At 48.5% G+C, this 13,728-nt stretch overlaps 2 protein-coding genes across 2 annotated transcripts in view; one reads left to right on the top strand and one right to left on the bottom strand.

Annotated features, from left to right (window-relative positions):
• Window positions 1-4,794, bottom strand: part of TM7SF3 (transmembrane 7 superfamily member 3) — a 30,851-nt gene extending 26,057 nt beyond the window's left edge. The window contains exon 1 of the mRNA XM_066633613.1: window positions 4,575-4,794. Coding sequence (XP_066489710.1) covers window positions 4,575-4,794 — 220 coding nt within the window. The remainder of the gene's footprint in view (window positions 1-4,574) is intronic.
• Window positions 4,795-8,606: 3,812 nt separating this feature from the next.
• MED21 (mediator complex subunit 21) lies at window positions 8,607-12,993 on the top strand. Its single transcript, XM_066634168.1, has 4 exons — window positions 8,607-8,672; window positions 10,145-10,259; window positions 12,298-12,398; window positions 12,585-12,993. The coding sequence occupies exons 1-4, from the start codon at window positions 8,631-8,633 to the stop codon at window positions 12,756-12,758; spliced, it is 432 nt and encodes a 143-aa protein (XP_066490265.1). The 5' UTR covers window positions 8,607-8,630; the 3' UTR covers window positions 12,759-12,993.
• The last annotated feature ends 735 nt before the right edge of the window (window positions 12,994-13,728 follow it).

Raw genomic sequence — 13,728 nt, 5'->3', positions numbered from 1 at the left:
AACCCAGATCAGCTTTTACAATCTCACAACAACCAGTTTAAATACCTGCTTGAAACATTCTCATCAACAATGCCGTGAAACAGAGTCAGTGGGAACACCTTACAGCTACAATGAGGAAACCATAAGCACTTTGCAGACTGCTCTATAAACTGGGACCACGACACACGCACCAGTATTTGGAGAGGCAGTGATAAGGAGATCGAGAGCACCAGCCACAATCCATCCTTTTTTGCTTGGGGCCAAAGGCCTTTGCAAAGGGGGAAAAAATCACAAAATACAAATGTGAAAAACAAAAACATACAAGAGAAAAAATGCAGGTAAACATCAGCCAGTCCAAAAGACCTACCACAATACAGACCGGCAACAATAAGCAAAGTCAACTCACGTTCACATGAAGGAAGCCTGGCCTATAGCCCTCTAACAGTTATAATAATGGATTATTTTCTTCTGTTATATCACCACCAGAGAACCGGTGGACGTGCAGGTATGGGAAAGAAAAAGCATTCAGGGACCTTTATGGATGAAATGAATGTGTACATCAGGTACTGTTACACACTAAATGCAATCAGATAATGGTCCGACATGCTTAAACCTCAGAGGAGTCAATGCAATTCAAACACATAAGGAGTTCCACTAAATTCAATTTCTGTCAATGCGTTAAGAGAGGAATGCATGACTGATTTTAGACTGTGGCATTCAGTCCAGTACAAACAAGATACTCACTGCTAATACAGCAACAAGAAATACTACAGAATTTGATCTGAATCGATTATCTACCCAGTGTAATTAAACGCTAGCGTGGCTAACAAGACTATTTTCTTGAGCCTCCTGTTCTCTGCTTTATAAGGATTTTCAGAAACTTAAAGTTCTGAAAGGATGTATATACCTATCTCAATTATATTTTTCAGTTGCTCTTCTACATTCCCATTCCTTGCTTTTCCGCAAGATAACTCGTATAGTCCTCCCTTGGTGGGGGGTGGGGAGCGTTGGTTCCAGGCCCACGGATACTGAAATCCACGGATTCTTGAGCCTGGCACCACAATCACTTATCTGAAGGTTCAACCAGGTCCTCCAGAGGTCGTGCTGGCCTGTAGCCCACACCATGGGCCTCAGAACAGTTCCTGGATACAACCAGAAGTCATGAATGCAAACCAGAAGTCACTTTCGGTCTTGTCCAGGAACTGTTCTGAGGCCCACGGAGGTGTGTGGCGGCATCCACAGTTGCTGGAATCCATGGATACCAAGACCACGGATATCAAAGGCCCACTGTATCTATTTTACATCCTCCAAACAAGGTTTGGCTACTAGCGTTCCGATCATGCAAATGGGATGACAACCTGCTCTAACGCTGCCAATCAATGCACCACATTCCATTTCTTTGTGCCATCATTTGCTACCTGAAAAGAAAGGGTCATCTTCCTACTATGTATCCTTGATTTTATAATCCACGTTCAGAGACAGTACAACCTCCAATTGTCAGACTGGGGCAGCAGGGGACGGAGTTTGACATAAGCCTGGAAGATCCAGGTTTGAATTCCTGCTCAGCCACAAAGCTTCCTGGGTAACCCTGTCTCTGTGACTGTCTCTACTTCACAGGGTTGTTGTGAGGACAAAAGGAGGAGAGCAACCATGTACACTACCCTGAGCTCCTTGGAGGAAGGGTGATATAAACATGCAAAAAATTAATGTGTGCCTTTTAAGGGGACCTCCCAGATATTTTGGGACTCTCCATTCTTCCAAGAGAGAGAATCCCCAAGTCAGGCTCCTTCTGCCTGGTTTTGGGTAGGGGGTGCCAATCTACCATTCCAGTTCCAGGATGCAGCAGGCCAGAAGCAGAGGCTGGTTGGTACATGCAGATGCTGTGCCCTGTGCCAGCCATCACATCTCCTTGTATCTAACCTATAGCAAGCAAGAACAGCAGTCTACCGCCATTAACTCTTCCGGCAGGCATATCTTTTCTTTGACTTAGGACATAACTAATGATAAATACAAAGTTGTGCTCCAATCAGTCCTCCAAAATAAGGGGGAAAGCAGGCTAAAGCCCTACATGTTTACTGCAGTGATCTATCTCCTTCTGAGATAGAGTAGCAGCATCCTTAACAAACCAACAACAAAAACCCAGTTATCTCCTGAGCAAAAGTCAGTTTTTCAAGAAGTGCTCCTCTTATATTTAGCAGGAGGAGGGCAGCTGCCTCTCTTCACCCCAGCACAGTGCCTTTTCTAGTGGCTGTTTGCTGATGTTTCTTCTGCATCTTTTTAGATAGTGAGCCCTTTCGGGACAGGGAGTCTATTCATGATTTGATTTTCTCTGTAAACTGCTTTGGGAACTTTATTTGTTGAAAAGCAATATATAAATACTGTTCATCATCATCATATGCTGATCACTTTTAATAAGGGGTTAAATAAGACCTTTTAATGCTACATACTATTGCAACAAGAACTTTCTTGAACAAGTCAGTTGGATCTGCAAAACCTGTACATTTAATTACAGCCTCAGGAGGCAGACGCTGCCATGGGTTCTGAGTTATCTACATCAGAGAGCCTAAAAGCGTCTCAGTAACTTGTTCATCAGCTGGAAAAAAATGAGAATACTCCTCTGGTGCAAGAGCACATGACCTAAACTAGGAAGGCACATGACAAGTCCCTCTAGGGCCTGAAGGTCCCATAGCTGCTTTACATCACACCTGATTTGGAAAGCAGCTACAACTCGCACCTATATGCCTTCATGTAGTATACTTTCCAGCAAATAGTGGCACACCAAGGTTTACATGCACATAAATACATGACAACCGTCCCTCCTGGGTCAGGATCTTGCGCTGTCCTAACTCACAGGACCCATGGTTAAGTTTCCCCATCAGTTTTCTTGGAACCTTCTTAGGAACACATCTTTAAAGGTGTACTACAAACAGGAGCATAACAAAAACAGGCATTTAGAAAACACATCACATCACATAGCTGCTCTAGTCAGAAGAGGCAGAACTGGCTGTATGTACTTGGGAGACAAAAATCAAGGTTTGCCAATGAGTGACACAGCTCTCAACACAAACTAACCACACAATTACAAAGAAAATAATAGTACCCCCTTGCTTCAGATGGAGTAGGAATATGCTGTAGTTCTTTCTGAGTCGGACTTAGACTTGGAAAAGCCAGGTTCAAATGCCTGTTCAGCCATGAAGCCTCCCAGGAGACCTTGGGTCAGTCACTCTCTCTCTCAGTCTCATCTACCTTACAAGGTTGTTGTGAGGACAAAAAGGAGGGAGGGAATCATGTATACCACCCTGAGTTCCCTAGAGGAAGGGTAGTATTTAAAAAATGTGGAATATAAGTTAATAAAATAAATACAGGTAGGTTACCCACTATCTGGACATCAAAAATCCAGACTATTCCAAAATTCAGACATTTTTGCCCAAGACTTGTTTACCGTAGTTGAACCCTGGAAAGGCTTGCCCCCATTCCCACGCACAGTGCAGGTACAGGCTGTAAGTTCTAGTCTCTGCTCTGTGGTGTGTACCTGTACAGACTTGGTTGAAAAATGTCCAGGAGGCCAGCAGGTACCCATACAGGTAACAGTGAAAAGAGCAAGAGGAAGCATTTCACATTATATTTAAGCAATTGTTCTGAAATCCAGACAGATCCAAAATCCAGACATCTTCCCGTCCCTAGCAGTCTTGATTAGGGATATCCAACCTGTAACATCCTGCCATGTCCAGTTGTAGAAAGGCTAAAGTGATACCAAGACCCCCCCTTCCCCCCATGGAACTTGCTCACAGTTAACTGCTTTGCAGAAGAGGAGGAGAAAAAAGCCTTTGCAAGAAAAGCAGCTTTTCTACCAACTACCACACAAAACATCATCGCCGCCGCCACCACCACCACAAAAAATTACACCCTCTTGCTTCAGATATATTGTAGGGGTTCGGGAGTTGGACTAAGGTCTGGAAGATCCAGGTTCAAATGCCGGCTCAGCAAGGAAGCATCCATGAAGCTTCTTGGGCCAGTCAATCTCTCTCTCTCTCTCTCTCTCTCTCTCTCAGCCTTTCCTACCTTGCAGGGTTGTTGACAAAAGAAAGGGAGGAACCATGTCTCCCACCCTGAGCTCCTTGAAGATAAGAAGAGCCCCGCCGGATCAGGCCATAGGACCATCTAATCCAGCTTCCTGTATCTCACAGCGGCCCACCAAATGCCCAGAAGAGCACACAAGATGGCAAGACACACAACCCGAGTTCAGGTGCCCTCCCCTGTATCTGGCATTCTGAGATAGCCCACTTTGAAAGTCAGGAGGTTGCGCGTATCCAAGGTGCTGGACTTTCCCCCCAGAAACGTGTCCAACTCCCTTTTAAAGGCACCCAGGTCAGATGCTGTCACTACTTCTGGTGGCAAGGAGTTCCACAGACTAGTGCTGCGTAAAGAGACACTTTACTCCTTGGAGGAAGAGTGCGTGACACATGAATGGAGGCACAGAGCAGTTGTGGGAAGGCTCCGGTGCAGCCCCAGCCAGGGCAGCGGCTCCCGGGCACAGCCAGGGCTCGTCCCGCGCCTGGACCCGGCAAAGCCCCCAGGCGGGGGTCGCGGCTCACCTGCCTGGGCGCCCCCCTCCTGCGCCCCGCCCCCGCGGAGGCCCCCCAAGGCCAGCAGCAGCGGCAACAGCAGCGCCCCGCGGAGCCCCATGGCGCGCCCGGGAGGAGGAGGAGGAGGCGGCGCGGCGCGGCGCAGCCCGGGCGGCAGGAGGAAGAGCGCCTGGCCGCCCAGGCTCAGCCCCGGCTGGCTCCAGCGCCGCCCTTTCTGCGCCCCGGACATGACGCTGCGCAGCCCGGCCCCTCCCGGGCGCGCTGGGGGTGCCGAGCCAGCGCCGGGGCTGGAAGGGATGCGGGGCAGAGCCCTCTGAGCGCGGGGCTGCAGTGAGGGACCTCGTTTGGAGCCCGAGCCCAGGCAGGTCTACTCAGAAGCAAGTCCCATTAGAGTCAACGGGGCTTACTCCCAGGAAAGGGTGCATAGGACCACAGCCTTAGAGCCCAAGCCTATGCTTGTCTACTCAAAAGGAAGTCCTATTAGAGTCAATGGGTCCTAGTCCAAGGTAAGTGTGTATAGCTCCATTGAACACAAAGGGACTTACTTCTGAGCACACATGCCTAGGATTGTGCCCTTAGCTGGCAAAATAAAATCATATATAATTAACAGCACAACAATCCTAGGCATGTCTACTCAGAAGTGAATCTCACTGTGGCCGGTTGGGCTTGCTCCCTGGAAAGTGTGTGCATAGGATTGTAGCCTTAGGGCCCAATCCTACGCACACACTTTCCAGCACCACAGTGCAGCCACAGTGCAGCCCCAAAATAAGGGAACATACCTTAAGGAGGCCTCTGTGACTGCTACCCCACCACAAAATGCAGCACATACCCCATTGGCACAGTTGCACCAGCATTGGAAAATTGGATAGGATTGGGCCCTTAGGCTGCAATCCTGCCCATATTTATTGGGAAGTAAAGCCCCATTGACTGTACAGTCATGCATAGGTTTGGGCTGTTAGGCTGCAATCCTAAAACCCCTGCCTGGGGGCAAGCTCAGTGAAGCAAAATATGGCTTACTTTTGAGTAAATTGGTATAGGATTGTGCCCTAATGCCATCACACATGAACTCAATGAACATAAGAACCTAAGAAGACCATCCTTGCTGGATTAGGCCAAAGGCCCAGCTAGTCCAATTTCCTGTATCTCAGTTGCCCATCACATGCCTCAGGAAACACACAAGGGATTTACTTGTGAGTAAACAAGGTTCTGACTGCAGTGCCCGCAACTTAGACATGCAACAGTAACTAAGACTTGTGGTGGGATATGGGGTAGGCAAGGATCACATGAGGGGGGAGGCTGCAATTAGAGTTACCACTTAATTAGGGTTACCACTTTCAGAGCATCTGGTGAAAATTCACCTGATTACCCCCTCCCCATTTTGGCCAATGTTTTTTAACCCATTTTAGAGCTTCCTGTTACTTAAGAGGCTTCTGTGATGCTGATTTGTTCAGCTGTAGAAGCCATTGCCTTTTCCTTCTTGTTGTTTACTTCTTCCTTCTTCTCCAACTGACTGGTAAACAGAACATGGCTTTGGGCCAGGTCAATGGACTGGGAAGCCCATCTTTTTTCCAGGAGCAGAACATTCAGGTGGACTGCCCCCCTTTATAAGTCCCACAAGTTATAACCTGAATTCCACAGGTGTATTTGTCCAGGTCTGATGTTACACACACTTGATGCTTCATGGGCTTTGCTAACTGTGCAGGCCTATGCAGGTTTACTCAAAAGTTAGTCCCACTATGTCCCATGGAGCTTACTCCCAGGTAAATGTGCATAGGATTGTGCGGTAAGAGTGGGGTGCAAGGACCCAAAACCTGGAGCAGTGTGAGTAACCATGCAATCCTATGCTGAAGTTGTGCCAGTGTTGCTGGTTATCCTGAGCCTGAAGCCCTAAGGGGGGCGAAGAAACCAGAGCATGCACTAGTTCAGCCCTCCCAGGAATTCCATCAGTGCAAATGGTGACTTTGACATAGTCCCACTAATGGTGGGATAGTGGCCTGATGTTGCCCCCAACATTGGGTAGACATTAGCCTGATCGTGGCCGAAAGTGCAAGGAGCCAATCACCACACCACACCACACACCCAATGCCAGCAGCCAGAAAAGTGCCACTGGGGTGAACCAAGTATGAGGTAGGAGCAGGTGGACTTCCAATGAATGGCCATTGCTGGGACAACACCCCCATGGGGATTTCCTGGAATGTATTCATATTATTTATTTTCCACATTTATTTTCCAGTTCCCCTAAGGGGCTCAGGGTGGTGAACATGGTTCCTCCCCTTCTTCTATCCTCATAACAACCCTGTGAAGTAGGCAAGGCTGAGAGAGAGTGACTGGACCAAGGTCATCCAGGAAGCTTTGTGGCTGAGTGGGGATTTGAACCTGGATCTTCCAGGTTGAAGTCCAACTGCCGAACCATGGCAGTGCCACAGTAATCATTCAGATATGCCCCATTTACTCTCTCTCTCTCACACACACACACACAAACTTGGGCCTTTTGCATTATTGCTGTAGCCTTGGCAGAGCTGTCATTCTGCTGCCCTCCCTTTTGTCCCACAGTAGTAGTAGTTGGCATCCTTCAGTCTCGGAAGACTATGGTGTCACGCTCTGAATGGTGGTTCTGGAACAGAGTGTCCTCTCCAGTGCGCGAAGCCTGGGTAAAGTAGGTATGGAGGATAGGCTGTTACCCATGCAGCAAATCCCCCCTCTCCACGTCACTGAAATGGTCCAATGGAAAGGCAGAGGCCAATACGGTTGGTTCCAGCGGCGTCGCAGGAGTTGCCAGAACGTGACTGTGTTCAGCCATGAACTGCCTCAGGGACTCGGCTCCGGATTTTGCCTCGAAGTTGACTCCTGAAGCCTTTTCCGTAACTGGATGTAGCCACAAGGCAGTGGAGGTTTGGGATCAGAGTTTTCCTCCTCTCAGATGAGCTGCCTTCCCAGGCTGACAAGTCCCATCTACCCGGTGGCTGTTCAGTCGCCTCTTACGACAAGTACAGCCAAACTGAGGGCCTATTCTTATCCCCAGCCCCCAGGGATATTCTTGTCCCTATTCTTGTCCCACAGCTGTTTGCCTTACACTTTGTGGCAGCGGAAATCAGAGGCTTGTGACCAGCAAGGAGCTCCCCACCACCACCACCTCTGGAGCCAAAGGAGTCAGAAACTGAAGATGACACACTGCAAGGCCTGGTAGCAGGACAGGCCCCATCCCTGCAGAGTCCCATCCTGAGGCCCACTGAGGGTGGGGAGAAGGGATCCTTATCTGCTAACCAAGAGACAGCAAACACAATCAGGTCAAGGTTTTTTTGCAGGGTCCAAGACCGAGAGTGCCTGAAGGAGCTGCACCAGCGGTGGGGTCGTCAGCGGTCTGGTCCAGCAGGGCCCTTGTCCTTTGCAAGGATTCCAGCAGGCAGGCACACTGCAACAGGTGTGCAGAACCGTCCCCGGAGCTTGACTCTGAGCCTCTCGTCTCACGGCCGTTGACCAGGCCCCGAGTGGCCAAGGCCCGCACCAGGGTTCGGACAAAGGCCCGGCACACCGGCTGCCAGTGGGGGCTCCATCCCCGTTGGCCTCCCCCAAAGTCCCGTGGCACACCTGTGGCCCACTCGTGGCACCACCAGTGTGCCCCGGCCCAGGGGCTGCCAACGGGTGCCGTGGAGGTGCCGGTCCCTTCTGCTGCGGACAGGGAGCGTAGCCAGTGGGCTCTTGGGTTCTGCCCCTGTGAGGAAGTGGCAGCAGTGCCCTGCCGGGCGCACAGGCTGCGCATGACTCCTGTGGGGCAGCTGTGCAGGGCCCTGCCCAGGACTGTCCTGCTCTGGCAGGAGGCTCCAGCCCCGCAGCCCCTCCTGGAGGCCCCCTCCTGCCAGCCCCGCCCACTCTCCCGCTGACAGGGAGCGCTGCAGTGCCTCCTCCGCGCCGGCAGGGCGGCGCTCCGGGCGCGCCCCCGCTCGCCGCAGCAGCAGAGGGAACGTTGCCTGGCGACCAAGCCTCGCTCCGCCACCCGCCAACATCGAGCGCTCCCATTGGCCGGCTTCCTCTTCCGCGTTGTCCTGTGCCGGGGAAGAGCCAGCGATGGCGGACCGCCTGACGCAGCTGCAGGACGCGGTGAACTCGGTGCGTGGCTGGCGGGGGGGCTCCCCGGTCCCCCCTCCCCGCGCCGGCCTGGGCTTCAGAGGCGGTGCCCGAGAGTGACGTCACCAATCTCTGCCTCCACTACCTCGCAGGGTTGTTGTGAGGACAAGGAGGGGCGGGACTAGGGCCAGTCGCCCATGGCTACCTCGTAGGGCTGTTATGAGGGCGCAAGGAGGGGAGGGACTAGGGCTAGTCGCCCTCTTGCCCTTGCCTACCTCGTAGGGCTGTTGTGAGGGCGCAAGGAGGGGAGGGACTAGGGCTAGTCGCCCTCTTGCCTACCTCGCAGGGCTGTTGTGGGGGCACAAGGAGGGGAGGAACTACATTCACCACCTAAGCTCCTTGGAGAAAGGAGGGGCTATAAAAATGTGGTCTAAATGTACAGAGTAAATTTTTAGTGTTTTCTCTTCTTTGAGGCTCTGACTCACTGTCAGAGTCTCTCAGCCTCGCCTGCCTTGCTGGGCTGTTGTGAGGATACAAGGACCCTGCCCACCACCCTGAGCTCCTTGATGAAGGACAGTAGAAAAATGTGAAAAAGTAAAATAAGCAGGTTGTGCATCCACCCCAGTCTCGCTCTTCTGTCGTCCTGGTCAATTCTGCTTCATTTATTTTCACATTTTTACACTGCCCTTCTTTCCAAGGAGGTCAGGGATGTGCGTGTGGTTCCTTTCCCCTCCCCCTTTTGTCCTCAGAACAACCAAGGCTGAGAGGTGGTGACTGGCCAAAGTTAGAGCAAGTGAAAGGGAGGGAAGCTGTTTTTCCCTGGTGGTGTTTTCCCATTTCTACTCTCTGACTCAGGGATGCCAAACATAAGGCTTGTAGGCTGAATGCAGCCCCCTGAAGCAATTTATCCAGCCCCCATTACAATTGGGCTCCCCCAGCATGATAATTGGGCTCTCTCCTATGTTGAAAATATGAACAAGATTTACAAATTTTCTCTTTTCTCATTTGCATCTAATGAGTTTCTTTGTAACAAAAAGTGCTTATTTTGTGACCATCACGTGCTTAATGATGTCACTTTCTGCTTAATGATGTCACTTTGGGCCCTCAGCGAGCACCATGAATGCTAACCAGCCCTCTGTATGGAAGTTTGACATTCCTGCTCTAGCTCATTTCTGTTGTCTTCCATATTTTGAGTGGGACTTTTGATGTAAATACTTGATATTGGAAATTTTTGCTGGATGGGCTGCTGTGTTCAGCATTGATTCCATATGAGGGCAATGACGCCTGTTGTGTAGTTATATTAACCATAACATACAACAAAATATTGAATGCGCTGCATGCTGTCCTTATCTGAAGCTCCTTTTCATTTGAATTTTATACGGTTATTTTCTTAGCAAGAGTATATGTATGAACAGCTGGATGCATAGAATCCTTTGCCATGTCCTTGAAAAGTGGGGCATCTAATGTAGTCATGCTATAGGTTTGTAAACTGATTCCTTTGTGTTTGTCTATAGCTTGCAGATCAGTTTTGTAATGCTATTGGAGTATTACAACAGTGTGCCCCACCTGCATCCTTCAGCAACATACAAACAGCAATAAACAAAGATCAACCAGCTAACCCTACAGAAGGCAAGTGAACCTCATTGTTCTATCTAGTTATGCTGTTGCCATGATGGGGTGTATTAATGGTGGAATAAGTACCACAGACTCGAGACACAGGTGTGTGAAGTAAATGTCCTATATGGGGTGGGAACCTGGATATCTGTGTCCCATAATATCACAAAATCGGGCATCAGCTTTCAGGTTGCATATTAAAATTTTGTGAGCTTGCAGGAAACAGTTGACTCTGACAACTATGATAGATAAATGATCATGAGTGACTGCAGTGTGCTCTTAGGAAAGAAATGTACAAGGTTCCTGGTGACCAAACTTTAAAATGCAAATAGAGTTCAAAAGTTGAGAGGTGTCTTTCCTAATCATATCAATTAAGTCTGTCAATTGTAATGTCTGGTCTGGATTTGGGATAGTGACTCTTGCGTGGAGAATCATAGTCCTCGTGAGTGCAGAGCTCGTGCCCACAACATTAAGCCTTCGTTTGACATTGCATAAACATAGCGTACTCACTTTGTTCAATGAATTTCTTGGTTAGTATTACAGTTGGGAAAGATCACAAACACAATTGCTAGTGACTAAGGGCATGAATCGTCTAAAAGTAATTCTTTATTTTTTGTTTGTTAATGGGCTATTCAACATATTTAAGGGTTTGGAACTTGTAGGGGCCATAGCTTAGTGGTAGATCACTTGCTTAGCATGCAGAAGGTTCCAGGTATGCCGCTGAAAGTCAAACTAAAGTCCTGTGTGGTGATGCAGTGACACCAGCACTGGCTAAGCTACATCCCGCAGGATAATTTTGGGTGCTGGAGGTTTCCTTGGGGTAAGGGGACATTTGTCTCCTTGTCCCAATGTAAGCCTAAGCAGCTGCAATGTGTCAGCTCAGATTTTGTGATACAACTGGCGCAAGTCTGAGTTGATCTGTGCAGGCAGATCAGGCCTGAGGAGGGTTAGGGTATGGCATACATTGGCATAGCTGATCCAGTCCCCCTCCCAGGCCCAATTTGCCCACCCCCTCCTCTCACCCATGCACTGGTCATACCTGGTCCGGCAGGCCTCCAGATGACCACAGGTGCATGCAGGAAGGCACCGGCCTTTCTGCCAGCATGCTTGCTAGTGACGCTATCACAGAGTGCTTTTCTACAAAGCATGGAATGTGTGTTCTCCTGGTGCAGCCCAAGCATAGAATTTGATTGTTACTTCTCTAATATCTCCAGATAGGGCAAGGAAAGACCCCATCTGAAACTTGGGGGGGGGGAGAGCTCTGCCAGTCAGTGTAGACAATAACAAGTGAGATGGGCGATGATCTGATTTAGCTCAAGATGGCTCTGTCTGTGCTTGCGTTCCTAGGCTAAAATAGCAATGTTGGATTTTCCATACACTTTACCTTATTTGCACGTGGAATATTACTTACGGTAGTTGGTCCATTTTCTCCATCTTTTGAAAATACCTGCCTTATTAAATATCACATGTACAGAGAGTTTTCTTTTAGACTGTTGTTTAGTCATCATCAAGTTCATAATACAGGTCGTGCCTTGTTATCTATCCACTGATTTGACTCACCACTGATTCTGGGGTTGTCCATTATATGCCTTGCAACAAGGGAAAAAAGCACCAAATTCCTATTTCCTACCTTCATGCTGTTAAACTGCATTGGTTGCAAGCTTCTCAGTGTTAGATAGCTTTAAAGATCAACTTGTGGGTTTCTTGCTCCTCCATTGTCACTCCAGAATGTGTCAGTATAGATGCCATACCACATTCAGCCATAATTTCATTCCATTAGATTCCATTATTCACCCCATCTAGTGGCTGAATGCAGTATAGTATCTATACCAATGCAATCTGGGCCAACAGTGCAGCAAGAAACCTGGAGGTGGGTCTTAAAAGCTATTTTTCACTGATTTGGTATTCACTGATTTTTTTTTTTAATCCAGTGTGGGTTCCAAAACAGAACCCAGCTGGATAATGAGACATGACCTGTATACTTAATTTAACTTTTTAAAAAAAACTTAATAAATGTGATGCAAATTAGATTTGTGTTGTATTGCTTTTATAGAATATGCTCAGCTGTTTGCCGCATTGATTGCAAGAACCGCTAAGGATATTGATGTTTTGATAGATTCTCTGCCCAGTGAAGAATCAACAGCTACGTTACAGGTAGGAATGAAATGGAAACGATTTTCTCTGTGGAGGAAAGAAAGTTCCTTTCCCATTTACAAGCATCATAACAGACATTGTGTTTAAAATACAGGTTAAAAAGAGGGGGGCAGCCATGACCTTTTTCTCTAAGTCTCTCCACTTATTGTCCTGAACCAACTTTTCTTCTTTTTGCTTCAATGTAAGGCGGCTAGTCTGTATCGACTGGAGGAAGAGAACCATGAGGCAGCTGCACGGCTGGAGGAGGTGGTCTATCGAGGAGACATGCTTCTGGAGAAGATTCAGAGCGCTCTGGCTGATATAGCTCAATCGCAGCTGAAGACCAGAAGTGGCACTCATACCCTACCTGCTCCAGATTAACAAGAGCAGGGGGTAGGACTGAACTGAATCTTGAACCGCTTGAGAATAGGATGGGGAGTAGAGAGAACAGAAAATGCAAATTGTGCATCACTATCGGGCCTTAATGCTGTGAAATAACTTGTGGTGCTGAATTTTTTTTGGGTGGGGGGAGTGTGTGTTGACCCAAGTCTTCTGTCTTTGTATGATGTTGTACTAGTCTGAGAAGGAATGATAAAACAAGAGCTGTGTAAATGTCTTTCTTAGCATGCTTCTTCAGCCCAAGACTTGCACTTTATTACTGCTCTCAAAAGGAGTCACCAGGCCGTCTTGTATACTCTCAACTAACAAGGCCCTTCAGGCAGAACTTGCACAAGTGTTTTGCACATATCAGTCTACACGTGCCTTGCATGGACATATTTTCTGTCTAAGAAATAGATGACTTACAAAGTGGCACAGTTGGGCCTCTGAATGCTGTTCCTGCATCAGAACTGCGTATCAGAACTATCCCTCTGTCAGAGGGTCTGCAGAAATCCCCCTGGCCAGCCAGAGCTGTTCACCTACTCAGGACAGGCCTTCCTACCAGTTTTGTAGGTAGTGTGCTGAGTAGCGTACTGTCAGAGCACCTTTTGGAACTGCCAACTGATTTACAGCAGTCAGTGCCAGTGGAAGAGAAGAACTTACAACATCCGATAAGTATAGGACTGAGCTCCAAGTAGCCCAAATTCTCAGACAGTGAAAATATTTCCCCAGTTCCCCTTGCATGCACATGAACAAAAAAAGTGCCCGTCATTGCTTCTCCAACTTTAAGAAGTAACATGAGTTTAAGAAGTGCTTCATGTGCAAACTGTTCATGCCATTTTGCTTTTGTAACCAGTCCCTGAGGTAAAGTCTCTCCGCCTAGCCATCCTTGATGAGGGAATGGGCAGGGAAGGCTTGCCTGGAAGAGTTGAATGCAAGAATTCTTGTACGTGGAGCCTGGGACAGGTATGAT

This window comes from Tiliqua scincoides, chromosome 7 (assembly GCF_035046505.1).
Source record: "Tiliqua scincoides isolate rTilSci1 chromosome 7, rTilSci1.hap2, whole genome shotgun sequence".
Classification (NCBI taxonomy): Eukaryota; Metazoa; Chordata; class Lepidosauria; order Squamata; family Scincidae; genus Tiliqua; species Tiliqua scincoides.
This window is presented reverse-complemented; position numbering and strand designations above follow the sequence as displayed.

Coding starts and splice junctions, on each gene's coding strand:
- MED21 (XM_066634168.1), top strand. CDS start 8,631: ATGGCGGACCGCCTGACGCAGCTGCAGGACGCGGTGAACTCG. Junction 8,673..10,144: donor TGCAGGACGCGGTGAACTCG/GTGCGTGGCTGG, acceptor GTTTGTCTATAG/CTTGCAGATCAGTTTTGTAA. Junction 10,260..12,297: donor ACCAGCTAACCCTACAGAAG/GCAAGTGAACCT, acceptor TTGCTTTTATAG/AATATGCTCAGCTGTTTGCC.